The sequence below is a fragment of the Canis lupus genome, chromosome 17 (assembly GCF_003254725.2).
Source record: "Canis lupus dingo isolate Sandy chromosome 17, ASM325472v2, whole genome shotgun sequence".
NCBI classification, from domain to species: Eukaryota; Metazoa; Chordata; class Mammalia; order Carnivora; family Canidae; genus Canis; species Canis lupus.
The window spans coordinates 62,643,058-62,660,741 of NC_064259.1; the positions used below are offsets into that span (position 1 = coordinate 62,643,058).

The 17,684-nt window shown below is 46.5% G+C and overlaps 1 protein-coding gene and 1 long non-coding RNA gene across 7 annotated transcripts in view; one reads left to right on the forward strand and one right to left on the reverse strand.

Moving 5' to 3' along the window:
* Positions 1–10,286, forward strand: part of SLC16A1 (solute carrier family 16 member 1) — a 58,651-nt gene extending 48,365 nt beyond the window's left edge. For 5 of the 6 annotated variants that reach the window (XM_025452921.3, XM_025452923.3, XM_025452920.3 and 2 more), the window contains one exon: positions 278–2,180. In XM_025452921.3, coding sequence (XP_025308706.3) covers positions 278–549 — 272 coding nt within the window. In that variant the 3' untranslated portion in view covers positions 550–2,180. Of the gene's footprint in view, positions 1–277; positions 2,181–9,487 lie in introns of those variants that run through there. The other variant, XM_035701033.2, reaches the window with a different exon arrangement.
* LOC125752796 (uncharacterized) lies at positions 1,604–15,043 on the reverse strand. Its single transcript, XR_007403126.1, has 2 exons — positions 14,936–15,043; positions 1,604–14,370 (listed from the first exon to the last, which is right to left on the reverse strand). It is a non-coding gene; the product is annotated as an uncharacterized LOC125752796 (long non-coding RNA).
* Positions 15,044–17,684: the final 2,641 nt, after the last annotated feature.

Genomic DNA, 17,684 nt, shown 5'->3' on the forward strand with positions numbered 1-17,684 from the left:
TGAATCTTCACTAGAGAAGAATATGACAAGCCATTTCCTAAGTCTGACTTAAGATTTCGTTACTTTTAAATTGCTAAAAATAACAGGATATGCAAGGCCATCTAAAATCAAATGTCACATCATAAAAGATGTAATTTTTAGCAGTTCCTTTTAGACAAATTCATCATTTGTGGGCTCTTTGTCTATTGGTTTTCATCTTTGAGTGGATCCTTAAGCTTTATTTGGGGAAGATATACTTGTTACTTTTGCCCACATAACTTTGTTTTGGATATCTTAGGTCGTCTGAATGACATCTATGGAGACTACAAATACACCTACTGGGCATGTGGTGTGATCCTAATTATCGCAGGCATCTACCTCTTCATTGGCATGGGCATCAATTATCAACTTGTGGCAAAAGAGCAGAAAGCAGAGAAGCAGCAGAAAAAGGAAAGTAAAGAAGAGGAGACCAGTGTAGATGCTGCTGAGAAGCCAAAAGAATATGCATCAGAATCTGCAGAGCAGAAAGACACAGAAGGAAGTCCCAAAGAGGAGGAGAGTCCAGTCTAAACCTGTGAGGCCTGAGGGTCAGTGCAGCAGCCATGATCAAGATACCTGTAAATATCTACTGGCCTGTAATCCAGCAGTGGTGCTCATTGCCAATAGTGGACATGTGTGGGAATCATATCAGGTGTTCATTGATGGAATTTTTGTTTCACTCCTTACCAGTAGCCTGAATTAAAAATGCCATACCTGTGGGGAGGGAGTGATTGGCAAAGAATGAGAGAAGGAAGTAGTGTGGGGTTTTTTTGTTTGTTTTTTTAAATCCTAGCTTTTAACAGTGTCCAAAAGATTATAATATGTGCCTTAAGTTTTAGTCTTTAGAACTCTTTAGGGAGCCTTAACTTTTTAAACCATTCTGCTGAATTCATCTATTTTAGGTGTTAGGTTAATAAGGAAAAATAACAACTAACTTGTTTGAGGCAAATCTAAAATTTAAAATTAACCTTCATTGTTATTTGTATTATCGTGTCAGACATCATCACTGGAAGATTTGTGAATAGAAATATTGGTTGGAAGTTGGGATTATAAAATCCTGACTGAAATATTTTCCTCTCATCAGTAGTTGCCTAGCATCGTGCCTGCTAGCTATATATTTAGGAAATTTAAGGCGCAAAACTTTGGAAACATCTTAGCTGTTCTAGACACATTGTACTTGTCAGCACCCCTCTGGAATCTTTTCTTGGGATGCTAATATTATTAGTGCTTGAGAATTTATATCATTAAATTACTATTTTCTCTTTTCAAAGACCTTTTGAGTGGCTATAAACCATTGCCCCCTTTGAAATCACTTAGTATTTTTCACTGTAAAAGTTAATTTTAAAATATGCAAAACCATATATTTGTGCCTCTGTAGTGAATACAACACATCTAGTTAAATGTAGATAAATATTTCAGACAGCAGCGGAATTCAGCTTCAGTTTTACCAAAACCTCAGTTAAACTGTGAGACTTAGATTTTTTGTTGTTGATTTTCCTGGAATTCTCCCCCATTAATTCATAGTGGTTCCATTTATATCTGGGTCTAGCTTAGAGCTGTGTGTGAAATATTCAATCTTTGTGTGTTTTTGTTGTTTTTTTTTGTTTTTTTTGTTTTTTTAATGTTTGCTAATTAAAGCCAGAGCAATTTGGCGCCAGGCAAACCAACAAAGATAAGATTGGGAGGGAAGTTGCTCCTTTTCTTTTTCTGAGAAGGCCTGGAAAAAAATTAGGTCTTGCTTATAATTATTGGACACATTCTTACTACTCCACACAAACATAAAGATATTGTGACCCTTTTTACTTATTTGAAAAGTAGAGAAGTGGGCTTAGGAGAAGGATAGGGAGATTGGACCAGAATGAAATCTGTAAATATTTTTTAAACTAGTATCTTTTAAAATGCACAAGAAGATAATGATAGACACTCAGTAAATTATATTCAGTGCATTTTAAAATATCATTGTAATTGAAACAGTGAAAGTATAGGTATAAAACCTTTTGTGTAAAAGGCTGGCTTTTCCAAATAAACTTTTTTTTTTCTTTTTTTAAAGAAATGTTTCTCCCTCCAAATGTTTATTCTCTTGAGAAAATATTTGTGTCTTCATTATCAAATTAATTTGGCCCTTGCTAATATTAAATCATTCAGCTTATATACTGTGGGAACTGTGTATATGGCTTATTTTTATTTTTCTTTGTTCCTCCTTGAAGTCCAGGAAGAGGGGGATTTTGAAATCACCTCTCTGAAAGCATCCAAAGCAGTTAACCTTAAGGATACAATGAAAACTCCTTTCTATGCCTGAATGTCATGGCAGATGGAGAAGGAATTTTAGGGGAGAAGCCTGCTGTGACTGTTGGCAGACTTGGCTCCACTTGGGATTCTGCCGTTTTCCATAGACCAAAGCCCATAACCTTTATGTGCCTCTCTCCCCTTCCACAAAAATGAGGATCGCTGTCCATGAGGTAATATAAGTAAAGGAAATGGGAAAGGGGCATGGGGTGGAGGAGGAGAAGTACAGGATTATTTTTCCTTGTAGGAGAGGAAAACTTTTCCCTTCTTTCTCAGTTCTTTGGATGGCCTAATAATTAAACTGACATAAGACAGGTAAGATAGGAGAAAATTTTCATTTCATACATACAGGAACTTCACAGAGACACGAGAAGGCCAAAAACCGGCAACTGAGGTTTACAAGCCATCTGAAGCTAAGGAGAGGAGGGGGGCAGGGGTCTGCGGCTTCACAAGGAATAAAGACAATTTACAGGAAGATGGGAAGAGCAAATGTTTGGTGAACCATGCCAGGCAGAGAAGTCTTCTGTAAAAAAAAATTTTTTTAATTATCCTTTGTAATACCTCTCTTCCTGGTACAGGCTCCCTACCTAAATTCTTCTAGGCAGTTAGTTACAGGGGAGGTAAAAAGCTCTTCTTCAGTCTGTTAGGCATTTGACTGCCTTTAGCTCAAATAACCCACATGTCCAAGTGGCACGTTTTGAGGCAGCCCTGTCCTGAACCCCATCACCCCCATCCCCATTGTTGAGCTATGTCCATACCTAAGACCCTGCTTAATCTTTATTCAATAGTTGAATAAAGTGAAGGGTTAAAAACTGATTCAAAGCTGGAATTAAGCCTTCTATTGACCGCAGTCCAACCCTGACTTTTTCCCCTGAAGAGGCAGGATTAAAGTATTATTCAGGATCAGTTTTGGTAACAGCCAACACTAAAACCCAATATAGGCCCACTGTGTGCCATCTATTTCTTGTTAACAAGGAATTGTTGGTTATGTTCAACAATGGAAAGGTGGGTGGACCTTCTGATCCAATCTATTGTCCTTTACTCCAATCTATTGTCCTTTACTCCACACGAGGACTAAATTCTCTTCCAATTCACACAGTGTCAGTGACTGCTTTGGAAACACAGATGTATGCAAAGAGCACCCGCCAGCTTTGTTTTCTCTCTGTCCCACATCTTCCATAAGTCACAGGGCCTAAAAAAAGGGCTTGGCATACTTCAAGAGTATACTCTGAAACAGGCTCCCAAGCCAAAGCTGGAAAACTACTTAAACTGATAGGCTGGACAACTACAGATGATCATAGTGACAAGACTGTATTATTTTGCTGTAGTGCAGTCTGCTGATGATTTACCTTAACTAGTTATAAATTCTACAAAATATTCAGGAAAGCATGGTGGTAAAAACAAATTATGGAAAATTCAGAGGTGTTTTTATCCCTATTTAATCACATTGGTAACTAATCTGAATTCTTGGGTTGTCTGAATTTAGTTTATGTTTGTACCATAGATACATATGTCAATATTAATCCTGTATTTTAAAAAGGAAAAAAGTTTGTTAAAAGCCATTTAATATTTTTGTATGAACCAGTGTTTTACTGTATTGAATTTTAGATTGATAAAATGGGTATTGATTTGTATGAAAAACCTAAATGTCTGGGTTTTACCCAGCAAATGGTTCACAAACCTAATAATCAGGTCCCCCCACCCCCATTTTGCTCGGAAAGATGAGGAAAAGTGAACCATAAATTTCCACCTTTGCAACATGGCTTGTCTTAATAATAATCAGGTCAGGCATTTGCCTAGAAGAGATGAAGAAAGAGGTTAATGACAGACTTGTGTCGATATGAAAATTCTTTCAGTTCTTGACAGGAAGGGACAGCCCAAGCTTGCTTGGCTTGCCCAGATGTAAGCAATTAAGCCAAGTTGCTTCAGAGTTTAGAAGCATTTAGGGGGTTTCAAGTATGTACTTGAAACACATTTCTGAAATGTGTTCTAGCTTTAGCATTTTAGATTCAGTGACCCCCTTTCCCCCCCATTCAGTCAGGGCCGTAGTGACAGAACCATTCAAATGACAGTGATTGGAAAAGGTACCATGTCTGTGTGTGGATTATCTTTTTCTTGAGCTGAACAGCACCGATTTACTTCATTTTGCTGACTTTTACCCTGACTTGCCTGGGGGAGACTGGGATAGCTAGCAGTGGAATCCCAGCCAGCTGGTTGCTTAACCGTATAGGCCACCTGGGTTCAAACAGGCTGTGTGACCTCAAACAAGTTACTTAGTCTTCATAAGCATCAGGTTTTTTCTTTTGTAAGGTGTTAATAATTAGTACCAACCCACCCCCAGGGTTATCAGGAAGTTTAGTTGATATGTGGTAGCTTGTTAAATAAGAGCTTCATAAGTGTAAATACCGGACTATAAAAAAAGTCAAAATTAATACATGGGGGTAAAAATGAGCTCTTCGAATTCTCCAGAGGGATCATTACTTAGGATAGTTTGGAAATGACTTTTAAAGATAATATTAGCTAAATTTGGGGCACGAGGCTGGTTCAGTCAATAGAGCATGGAATGCTTGCTCTCAGGGTTGTGAGTTGAAGCCCCACATTGGGTGTAGAGCCGACTTTAAAAATAAAGAATATTAGCTAAATTATAAAATTCTTTTGATCAGATCCTCCTTTTACTCTTACAAATATAATGGTCTTTGGTAAATTGAGTGGATGAAATGAACAGTTTATGAGAATGGTACATACGTGTCCAGCTCTTTGAGCAAGAGAGATGTGAATCCCAAAACCCTTGCTCCTGCTGCTCTAACAGTGCACTATCTCCAAGGAAGAGAGGACCAACTAGGTGCAGAAAAACATTTCCTCTCAAAGAAATATAACTAGCAGCCAATCATGATTAAAGTTGTCTCTAGCAATGTGCTTAAATGCAAATTGAAAACCTCATGATGTTTTTTCAATACTACGTTGATAACATGAGTTATCAGTTGGTGGCTGAATAAATTGGTATTTAACATACTGAGCAATTACATGATGCTTGTCAAGTGCCATGAGTTCACATCTAAGAATTCCAGATTTGAATTTATATAAGAAAAATGTCTGTCTTTGAAATTGTCAGTTTCTTTGAAAAACCCTAAAGTGTGTATCAGTAACTATTTAAATGGATGGTTATGATGTCCTTATGGCATAAACATGGCACAATGTTAAAAAAGCAGAACACAAACTACCATGATACATGTCTCTCTATGTTATATATACATGTATATAATGCATATATGCACCTGCACAGCAGGGGAAAGAACATACACAAATAGGCTAATCATTTTGTGGCTAGTAAAATTAGAAGTGACTTTTTCTATATTCTTTACATATTCTAAGTTTCTTAATGTGATGGTAACTTTTACACTAAAAGAAAACATTTAATGTAGCACATAATACTGGTTTGCAGAGGGAAAAAAATAGTACAGTTGTTCTAGAAGGGTTCTGGCAAGAAACACAACTCCTCAGAAAATTATGCTAATGATTATTATAAGCAGGTTATTTTTTTCCTGCTTCAAGAGTTGCACCTGGTGAAAGGGTGGTGCATGAGACATGGACTCAAGAGCACAGTAGTCTCAAGTCATTCTCCTGGTGCTGGACCAGAGCTGTGGAACAGAGTCCGTGGGCCACCTGTGCCGGCCTGCAGGGCTACCTTCCTGGAGACCGAGCTCTTGGGGAGAGCATTTCTATGGTTCCCACTCTGATCATCATTTAGCTGCAAGTGGATGTTTAACTCAGAAAGCCAGAGCATTCAGCTCACAGTGTTGCAGTCTTAAACATTATCTTACTGGAATCAGCATCAGAAAAAAAAGCACTGCACTGATGTCACAAAAAGGAATAGAATTTGCTTGCCACATAGCTGGCATTTATTTACCAGCGAATATTTACTGGACATTTACTATGTCCCAGGTATTGTTCTAGGCTTTGAGAATCCAACCATGAACAAAGCACGAAAGGTCTTCACATGCATCTTACATTCTAGTAGCAGAAGAGACAGTGAGCTCTGTTATAAGGAAAACAGTATTTGGGGTTTGTTTGTTTTTTCAGCATCTAGGTACTTATGTGCTGAATAGAGGAGGTAACTGAACAAAATTTTGTTCCTGGCACCCACAGCTTCTAGTCTAGCAGGTAGGACTGTGTAGTGAGTGTTGTGGTAGGGCAGCACCTGGAGAATTCTTTAACCCAATCTCCAGAGGGCCCTGAAAAGGAAAATATATTCCTGAGCAAGTTAACTTCTCTGAGACTCTTTGGTAAAATAAACATAAAATTAAAAAAACAAACATAAAATTGTGAGGATTAAGTGTGAAAGTACCATGCATTCTGCTGAGTGTATAGTTGCATTACACTGAGCTCGTAGTGTTAAAAATTAAATACCGGGGTTCCTGGGTGGCTCAGTCAGTTGAGTGTCTGACTCTTAATTTTGGTTCAGGTCGTGATCTCAGAGTCATGAGATCGAGCGTGTTGTGCTCAGCAAGGGAGTGTGCTAAGGATTCTCTGTCTCCCTCCTCTGCTCTCTCTCAACCAAATAAATAAATCTTAAAAACAAACAAACAAACAAACAAAAACAAATAGCAAGTGTCCATGAAGTCATAACCACAACAACAAGGAATAAAGAACAGCCGGTAACATTGGTATAGCCAGTCAGAGTTTTCAAAGGCCTTTCAAGTACATTCTGTCATCTGAATCCTGGGGAGGTGGGTGCAATGAGAAATACTGCCCTTTAGTTAGGTCTTCATCTGAAGAGGGCATCTCCCCTGCTCGGTGCAAAGCAAGACTGCAGACAGCTCCATGGCTAGAGCTGATGGTACTGGATAGAAGTTTGGAGATCTACAAGAATGGAAGAAGCCAAATCCTGGGTAATCTTGGAACAGTGACCAATCACTCAGGCCCTACACCAAAACAAGTAAAATGGCCCTGTCCTGTCCCAAGTGAATTCACAATCTAATTTAACAATCCTTTTCCCTGGCTTTGGAATTCATAATGTGATTTCTTCACTTGTGGATTTCCTTTCTTAATATGCTTTACTAATTCCAGAATTAAAAGTCTGCATTTCCTGAGCTTACTCTGGCCAGGTTCCAAGAGGAAGTGGCCAGCAGCCATTAAGCCAGGAGGGGAACTGGGCTGGGATTAGAAATCACCTGGTGTGCTAACAATCTGTACATCGATAAGTATCGAGAAGGTTTCTAGTGGTTCTTGTCATTGTGATTTGTCTTTTTCCTTTCTCACTGCTTTTTTCCCCACTTTGAGACCCAAAAGAGAAGGGCATGGATACTTTTCTGTCCCGTCTTATTTGTATATGCTAATCAAAAGGAGAGCTTTACTTTTGATTAACAACCTTTCTCCTTTTAAATTCCAAGCACTATCTTGCTTCTCAAATGCTGAGAAAGCAAGAACCAACCTGCAGTAGGGGATCAAATGATTTGGATACCGGGGAGCTTTCCTAAACTTGCTCCCCACCCCGTCCCTCCTAGTCCTACCCCCACATGCCTCACCAGCTGCCCAAGTGTGTAGACTGAACTGCTTTCCTGTTTCTTTCGTCCCCTCCTTTTGTTCCCTGCCATAGGGTTGGCTTTTAACAGCCTCCCTACCCTGTTCTCACCACCTCCAATCCAACATTGACACTGCTGCCAAAATGATTTTTCTAAAAAGACCGTCACCCAGCTGCTTTTATAACTTCAAATAAAAGCAATAAAGATAAAAATAATAAAACTCATCTAATCATGTCACTCCTCTGCTTAAAATTCTATGGTTTAAGGATAAAGTCCAATCTCAACTTGACCCCAGCAGCCCTTGTCAATCAGAGATCCGCACCTGCGTACTGCACCAGTCTTATCTCCTGCCAGGCCTCAGCCGCACCCTGCTCCCCAGCCCTGCTGAATTTCTTAGTAATGCTGGCCCTCCCTTAGTTTCATACCATCCTGTCTTCCCGCAAGCTGACTTGTGCCTGGTGGTGACCCCTCCCTCCTCTCTGGCACCATCTCCTAGTCATCCTTGGAAACTCAGTTCACCTCTCCTCTTATGGGAGGCCTTACTGATTCCTCAGTTTGTTTTTTACTGTCCTTATGTCTACAGCAGAGTATGAATCTGTCAAATCCTAGGTCCTGGGTACAAATTACAAGTAGGCTACCTACTGAGTCCTTCAGCAAGTTACTTCACCTCTAGCCTACAATGTACACATCCATAAAATGGGACTGATAGAACTTACCTTATAGGGCTGCCATGAGGATTACATATGGCAATGCCTCTAAGACCCTTAGCATAGTACCTGACAGGATAAAACGCTCAGGAGGAATTACCACTACCTCTGTCCTAGACAGTTGTTCTTACTGCCAAAGAATAATTTTCAAAATGGTAAAATCATAGGGGCACCCGGGTGGCTCAGCCATAAGCATCTGACTCTAGATCTCGGCTCAGGTCATGATCTCAGAGTCATGAGCCTGAGCCCCAGGTCAGGTTCCACACTCAGCAGGGTGTCCACTTGAGATTCTCTCCTCCCTCTGTGCCTCCCCATATCTATCTCTCTCAAGTAAATTTTTTTTTTAATGGTAAAATCAGAGGTGCCTGGGTGGCTCAGTTGGTTAAAACATCCCACTCTTGGTTTTGGCTCAGGTCATGATCTCAGGGTCATGAAATCTCTCTCCCCTCAAATAAATCTTAAAAAATGGTAAAATTAGAACTCTCATACAGATATAAAATGCACATGTTTATATAACTCAATAATTAAGGAAGGAACCAGTAAGATTTTATAACTGTTTCAATTGAGAATTGGATTTATGGAGACTTCTTAGAGAAGAAATGGACAAAATGCATTCGCACTGTGATGAACAGGAGTGATTTGCATTGTACATCAGACAGGGAGCACCTGCATCACCGTCAGCCCTCTACAGATGAGCTTCCATCTAGAAGATGGAAGACAACAGAAGACAGAGGCAGAGATCCCTACAGAACCCACTACCCCAGAACCCCAGAAGACCCATGGCCTTCCACTGACAGAACACCCAGGAATCCTTTGCCCATTCGTAAAGCCTCACAATTTTTCCTAGCACAATAGTGCATGACACTCATCAGTTTGCTTTTCCAAATCCTACCAGCTGCTTGAGATGAGAGGGAACAACATGCATGCAAACTCATTGATCCCTTTTAATTTTAGGGGCTGGAGAAGCTTCGGCAGGAGGTGACATTTGAACTGGGTAGAGGCAGAGAAGGCTACATTTTTCCCGGAGAAGAGCATCCAGAGAACTGTGCGGGGCCAATGTAGCAGCGACTGGCAAGCAGGTATTAAACAAAGACCATGTACCAGCCCGTGGGCTCGGCTAGGGAGACAGAGGAATGAGGCCTGGTCTCTGCTTTCAAGAAGCACTCAGTCGTTGCGGGAAATAAAAGGAAATCACAGCTTACAACACAGTGTGGAGAGGGCCCTAAAGTCCAGAATCAGAAACTCAAGTGAATTGCTGGCAATGTTTCCCTGGCTCAGGTTTGATGAAAGGCCAAAGACAGGAGATCCCTGTGAGGCTCGGGTGGCCTCAGAGAAATCAATAAAAGGGTAACTGTTCTACACCCATGGTCGGACCACCTCTTCTTCCTACCTTGTGGCTAGACTTTTGTCGCCAGATGAGTGGCATCGGAGAATTAGTGTCCGAGTTCCCTCAAATCTCTGGGAATAGAAGTCCTTATTATGGGCAGGGGCAACCCTGAAGCATTACCAAAGTCTTACTTACTTCAAGTCATTGCTGGGGCGCCTGGGTGACTCAGTCACTTGAGCATCTGACTCTTGGTTTCAGCTCAGGTCATCATCTCAGGGTCATGGGATTCAGCCCCACACTGGGCTCCCTGCTCAGTGTGGAGTCTGCTGGAGATTCTCTCCCTCTGCACCCCCTCTGCCCCACTGCTCATACATTCTCTCCCTCTGTCTCTCAAATAAATAAATAAAATCTTGTTTTTTTGTTGTTGTTTTGTTTTGTTTTGTTTTGTTTTAAAAGGCATTGCAAAGAAAGTGGTAACAGCTGAAAGGCAGGATGCTGAAAGGGGTATAATCAACAAGGAAACTCAGGAAAATGTGTACTCCCCTGGAATGTAAGCTCAGGGAGTATCTGAATATACTTATTATCTGATAGGACTCATTTGTTGAATATATAAAATGAAAGGGTAAATGAACAGGGACTCCTGAGAAGGGTCTGTTCAGGGAGAGGGGACTGGCAGGCTGGCTGCCCGGCTCAGAGCCCTCACACGCAGTCAAAGACTGGCTTCATTTAAATACTTGAAGTGCCAACCAACTCCTTTGATTTACTTTTCTACTCACTAGGCAAGGCTTCGTCTGCCTCTATGTTTTTAGCTGCCTAACAGGAGATGACATACATGGCAGGATGGCGGGAACATTCCCCGTGAGGACCTGCTGTACTCTTCCTGTAAGTTCTGGTATACACCTGAGCCTCCGACGTCCATCAAGCCCCCAGACCCACTGAGCCCTGGGACACCAACAAGACCAAACCACAGGAAGTTCACCCGGCGCCACCCCCCAAGTTAGCCTCCTGCCCCACCGGCCTGGTGACGCCTGCTCCAGACCATCCACCTCTTTTGATTTTGCACCAATCACTGAAGTGCTTCTCCAGACCCTGCTGAGCCGCTCCCAGCACGGGAGGTGACCACCATGGTCTGTCCTAGCAGTTTGGCTCTCTTAGCTGCCTACCTGCCCCACACATCCCATTCAGGGCAGCCGCGGCCTCCGGGATGCTTCCCAGGACCCTGCCTCCTTTGTGCTGCCCTCACGGGGGGCAGGCCCCTCGGGCACCTGCTCAAGACCTGCCACGGCATCGATGCAACCTGTTCCCATGCCTGGCGCCCCTCAACACAGCTGCACCCGGGCAGGGTGGTGTAGTGGCTCTGGGCCCACAGCCCGGCTCTGCCACTCACAGGCCAGGCAGCTCCGGGAAGGTCGCATCACTGCTCTGTGCCTCGGTTCCCTCATCTGTAACATAAGGGCAATGGTGGTTGTGTCAGCCAGAGCTCCGTGCAGGAACTCAGGACGCTCGAGGTATTTCGAGCAGAAAGTGATCAATACAAGGGCTTGGGTGCTTGTGGGCTGGTGGGGGTGGGGGGGGGTGCGGTGGCTGAGGCTTGAGAGGAGCTGCTCCCCTGCCCGGGCAGCAAAGGCAGGCGGGCATGTGGGGCCGCTCCTGGCATCGAGATCAAGACACCGCGGCACAGCCGTGACAGGGAGCAGCAGGGCCTCGCTGCGGCCTCGGGTGGGACTGCACCCGGGACACGGAGGCAAGAAGAAACTCACATCGGCGGGACCCTGCCTGCCAGAAGGAACAGCCGGCTTACAGAAAGGTGGCCCCGGCTCCCTCCCACCTTCCAGGTCCACAAGAGGGTCTCAAACTGGTCCTGGAGGCCCCGACCACCCAGGGAGGAGGCAGGGAAGCTGCCTTTGGCTCTCTGCCTGCAGAGAACAGGAAGGAGGGGGGCAGGTCCTGGGTACTCGGCAGCCAGGGACAGTAACCGCCTGAGTACCCTGAGGGCGCCCACCATGCAGGCACCCAGCGTGTGCTGGACAGAGGCGGCTCTGCAGAGGCTCCCCCGCGGTGACAGCTACCAGCCCCGGCCAGGCCCCAGGAGATGTAACGGCCAACAAGACAAGAGTCTGAAGAGGTGATGACCCTCCTGGGCAGCAGAGGCTGGAATCATCCCGGAAAGGGGTCCGTGTGACCGCGTGTCCTAGAGGCCTGGGGAGAACGAGGAGCAGAGAGCAGGGGGCGCCCCTGGCCAGCCTGGGAGGGGAAGCAGAATAATAAGAGCCAGCTTTCCAGTAGGAGGAGAGTCCAATACAGGCTGGCAAGGAGATCCACAGATCAACCCAATTAAGCATGAAGAAACAAGGTCAGGGTGTGTGACAGACAACGTAAGTTCCATTTCAAGGGAACGCAACCACATCCAAACCCCTGCAAGATGCTTGGCACTTTCCACAAGTGGACAGTTCACGTTCAGTACCCCCAGTACACAGAGTGACAACTGAGGACAGGACAAGAAATGAAGCTGAAGAGGAAAGCAGGGGCGTGGGGGATCTCAAGGGGGCTTCCACAGCATCTTGGAGAATTTGAGCTTTCTCCTGTGGGCAACGGGGAACCATAGTAGGTAGTTAAGCAGGGAGAAGGGGCACCACTGTGGTTTCAGAAATAGCACTTTGCAGGGCCCCTGGGTGGCTCAGTGGTTGGGCGTCTGCCTTCGGCTCAGGGCGTGATCCTGGGGTCCTGGGATAGAGTCCCACATCGGGCTCCCTGCAGGGAGCCTGCTTCTCCCTCTGCCTGTGTCTGCCTCTCTCTGTGTCTCATGGATAAAAAAATTAAATTAAAAAAAATAAGATATATCACTTTGCTGCAGTTTGTGGAATAGGCTGGGGAGGGCAGGGCTGCAGGTGAGGATTTCAGTGCTGACACTGCAGCGGTCCGGTCTAGAAAGAGCCTGCTAGGAAGAGGACAAGGGAAAAGATGGAGGAGCCCTTTGGGAGCTCAGGAGGAGGCAGAGCACACAGGAGGGGGTGGGAGGGCGCAGAGAGAGAGCTGGGGTGGCTGCCGGGTATGTACCTCTGCACTCAGTTCATAAAAGCCTCTTCCCTCCGTGACCCTTCAGTTCCACTGACGTGCGTGCATTAAGCGGCTCTTCTGTGCCAGGAACCAGGGGAGCCTCCCCCGTCTTGCCGAACGGAGCTGGAACTGGATGAGTGAGAGGCTCTGGAGCAGGGATGGGAGGCTGAGGGCAGGCGGGGAGAGGCTGTGGGCAAAGAGCCTACGTTTGGGGCTGCTCCCCATGTGTGGGAGGGTGTGGATCCGGAGCTCTCAGTCGGTGCCCGGGAGGTACAAAGGCCTTCGGCTCTGTCTCAGACGAAGCCCACGCCCTAGAGCCTGGTGTGCGCCTGGAGGCTGCCGACAGGGGCCCAGCAGCCTGCTCCCAACTGGCCACCAGGGTGGTGCGGGCCAGCTGCAGGACTGCTCCCGTCTGGGCCAGAGGGGGGCTGCTCGTTCAGAAAGGCCAGCGGCCCACAGTACCCCCGAAGGGGCAGGGGCCCGGCCTGGAAAAGAAGGCCTCCAGGCCGGCAACAGGGCTTACGGCGCCCAAACCCTCCCCAGTCCTCTCCCGTGACCTCCACACCTCCATAAGGTCACTGCTGTTGCCACCCTGCAGGTGACAACACGAAGGTTCAGTGGGCCGACAGGCTTGCTCATTGAGGGGTCACATGGCCGCTAGGTGGCTGAGCCAGAGTTCTAAGCAGCGCAGACCGGACACCAAGGGCTTCTTCCAAATGACTAGAGGGTCAGGGAGCCTTGCTCCCTGGCCGCCCTGCTCCCAGCCAGGTCCTGCTACCCCTGGGGGGCTGCAGCCCGGGAAGGTGTTCTCTCACATGTCTCCCCAGGTTGCCTGCCTGGGCCTGGAGATCAGAAAATCAGGACAAGAGGAAAGTGTGCAGGACACTGACAGACAGTGGGGGGTGGCGGATGGGAGCCCTGGGAGGCTCTGCTCGAATTCACCCCTCCCCAGCTCCAGGTCTCCTGCGCACTGCAAGGTCCTGCCTCTGTCTGCGACCTGTTTTGGGACCCTAAGGACACCGAAGGCTTCCGTGCCTTCTCCTCCACTGGCCCTGAGTAGACCTCCTCACCCTCCTGCTCTGGGACAGCATCCAGGGCCTCAGCGGCCGGCCTGAGCCTCCTCCCACCCTGGGTTTAATTTCCAGTGACCCTAATGCTCTCCAAATCCGGGCTGAGACGCAGGGCCCGGTACGGCCTGCGGAGCTCGCTCACGTGCGGCGAGGGCGGGTGCCAGGAGCTGGGGGGCTCCGGGCCTTGGCGCTCGCTCCCACCGAGGGAGGAACAGGAATGTTTCCCGTTCTCTTCGGAGTCTTGACGGAGGCCCCCGGAATAAAAAGCAGATTCCCACACGGAAGTTTACCCGTCTGTGTCCCTCCTGATGTGTCTGAGGTGAGAGAGAAGCAGGTCAGTGCTCCCTGGGAGGCTCCAGCGGCAGCTTCAACGGCATCTTCACCTGCAGACGAAAGCACGAGAGGAGACGGGGCGGGGCGCCGCGGCTCGGCCTCCGCGCGGACGGGAGGGAGACGCCCTTACACACATGCACGTTTCCCTTCCAAGACGGCAATTTCTCCTGTTCTCAGAGTCTATTTTTTTGTCAAAATAATCCTCACGACCCAGGGGCAGACCGGGGGGCTCCCCGCCGCGGCTCCCGGCGGCTTTGAGGAGAAAGACGCGTCCTGGTCAAGAGGAGACCAGCGGTGCTTCCCGGCTCCCGGCCCTCAGCGGGACCCGGCCCCGAGCGGGCGGCGCGTCCTGGCCCAGGGCGTCCCCTCACACGGCCCGCGGCGCGCGGACGGACGCGCCTCCGCCCTCGCCAGCCCCGGGCTGGAGGCAGAGGCCGCGCTCTCCGCCCGCGGACCCCGGGCTCCGAGGCGGGGGCGCCCAGTCGGCGCGTGGCCGCTCCGGCTCCGAGGCCGCGCGTGGTCGCAGCCCCGAGCCCGGGGAGCCTCCGCCCGCCCGCCCCGCGCCCACCGCGGCCGAGGCTCCCCCACCCCGCAGGCGGCCCGGCACGTGCGCACCTGCTCCTCAGGCCCCGAGGCGGCGGGGCGAGTCCCGTGTCAGGCGCCTCACGCCGACCTTCGCGGGGGGCCGCGCGTGGATCCTGGGCGGGGGGCGCGGCGCGGGGCTCGGCGGGCAGGGCCCCTCCCCCCGCTCCCCTCCGCTCCCGCGCCTCAGGCGGCCGTGGCGGCGCGGGGCGCCCTCGTGTGGGCCGGCGCGGCACCGCAGCTCCCGCGGCCTCCCTCCTCGCCTTCCTCCCCCTCCTCCCCTCCCTCCTCCCCCCCTCCTCCTCTCTATCTTATGGAAGTGGAATCGTGCAGTTTTCGTGACTGTCATATATCACTTAGCATGATGTCCTGAGGGTTCACCCACGGGTCCGAACGTCCCTCCTCTAGAGGGCTGCATGATATTCCACGGTGTGCACACCACGTTACACATTTTGCTTATCCGTTCATTCATCCATCCGTGGGCACTTGAGTTGCTTCCACATTTTTAGCTATTGTGAACAATGTTTCTGTGGACACGTGTATGCAAATACCTCTTTGAAACCATGCTTTCAATTCCTCTGTGTATGCACCTAGAAGCAAAACTGCGGGGGTCATACGGTAATTCTTTTTTTAAGTTTTTTTTTTTTTTTTTTGGAGGAACCACCATGCTGTTCTCCACAGTGGCCGTGCCATTTTACACTCCCACCAACAGTGCACAGGGTTTGGTTCGGTTTGGTTTGGTTTTTTTAATTAAGCTCTGCGCCCAAGGTGGAGCTTGAACTCACCCTGAGATCAAGAGTAGCATGCCAGTGAGGTGCCCCAAATGTTCTGATTTTTCCACATGCTTTCCAACACTGGTTGTGTTTTGTTGTTGTTTCTGTTTTTTGTTTTTATAATGATCCTCCTAATGGGTGTGAGTGGTATCTCATTGCCATCTTGATTTACATTTCCCTCATGGTGAGTGATGTTGAGTATCTCTTCATGTGCTAATTGACCATCTGGGTATCTTCTTTAGGGAAATATCTAGTCAAGTCCTTTGCCCATTTTTGAACCAGCTTATTTGTTTGTGGTGCAGTTCTAGGAGTTCTCTATATATTCTGGATAGCACTCCTCCCTCTGTTATATAATTTGCAAGTATTTTCTCCAATTCTGCGAGTTGCCTTTTTACTCTGTTGAGAGTATCTTTTCATGCACAAAATTTGAAAATTTCCATGAAATCAAATCTGTCTTTTTTTTTTTTCTTACCCAATGCCTTTGGTGTCTTATCCAAGAAACATTGCAAATTCAATGTGGTAAAGTTTTCTTCTAAGAGTTTTATTGTTTTAGTTCTTACATTTAGGTCTTTGATCCATTTTGAGTTAATTTTTGTATATGGTGTTAGCTTAAGGTCCAACCATATTCTTTCACATGTGGACATCCAGTTTTCCCAGCAACATGCAATGAAACACTGAAAATACTGTCCTTGTCCTTTCCCCCATTGAATGGTCCTGGCAGCTTCTTAAAAATTGTTTCGCCATATCTGTGAGTGTTTTTATCTGGGTTGTCTGCTCTACTCCATCGGCCTTTATGTCTGTTTTTATGCCAATACTACTATTTTAATTATTGTGGCTTTGTAGTAATTTTTTTTTTTTATGATAGTCACAGAGAGAGAGACAGAGAGAGGCAGAGACATAGGCAGAGTGAGAAGCAGGCTCCATGCACCAGGAGCCCGATGTGGGATTCGATCCCGGGTCTGCAGGATCGCGCCCTGGGCCAAAGGCAGGCGCTAAACCGCTGCGCCACCCAGGGATCCCTGTAGTAAGTTTTAATGTCTAGAAGTATAAGTTCTCTAGTTTTGTTCTTTTTAAAGATTGTTTTGGCTGTCGAGAGTCCCCTGAGATTCCATGTGAATTTGGAGATGGGTTTTTCTATTCCTGAAAAAAAAAAAAAAAAAAAAAAAAATTGGGATTTTGCCAGGGATTGCACTGCATTTATTTATTGCTTTGAGTACTACTAACATTTATTTTATTTATTTAATTATTTTTAAAATCTAACTTATTTATTTTAGAAAGAGAGCCAGGAGAGTGTAGAGCAAGGAGGGGCAGAGAGTGAGGGAGAGAGAGAGTCTCAAGCAGACTCTACCCAAACATAGATCCCAATTCAGGGCTTGATCTCCAGACCCTGAGATCACAATCTGAGCCAAAACCAAGAGTCAGACACTTAACCAACTAGCCATGCAGATGCCCCAGTATTGACATTTTAACTGTATTCTTTTTTAAAAAAGATTTTATTTATTTATTCATGAGACACACACACACAGAGAGAGAGAGAGAGAGAGAGAGGCAGAGGCATAGGCAGAGGGAGAAGCAGGCTCCATGCAGGGAGCCTAATGTGGGACTTGATCCCAGGACACCAGGATCATGACCTGAGCAGAAGGCAGACTCTCAACTGCTGAGCCACCCAGGCGTCCCAGCATTAAGTCTTCTAATCCATAAACACAGGATGTGTTTTTATTTATTTATTTATTTATGTCTTTCATTTCTTTTAGCAATGTGTTATAGTTTTCATCATATAAATCTTTTATTTCCTTGGTTAGTTCTTAAGTATTTTGTTCTTTTTGGTGTAGTTGTAAACAAAATTGTTTTTGTAATTTCCATTTTCAGATTGTTCATTGTTATTGTATAGAAATACAGCTGATTCTTGCTTGTTGACTTTGTATTCTGCTACTTTGCTGAATTCATTTATTCTAATCAGTGTGTGTGTATGTGTGTGTGTGTCTATCTGTCTGTCTAGAATCTTAAGG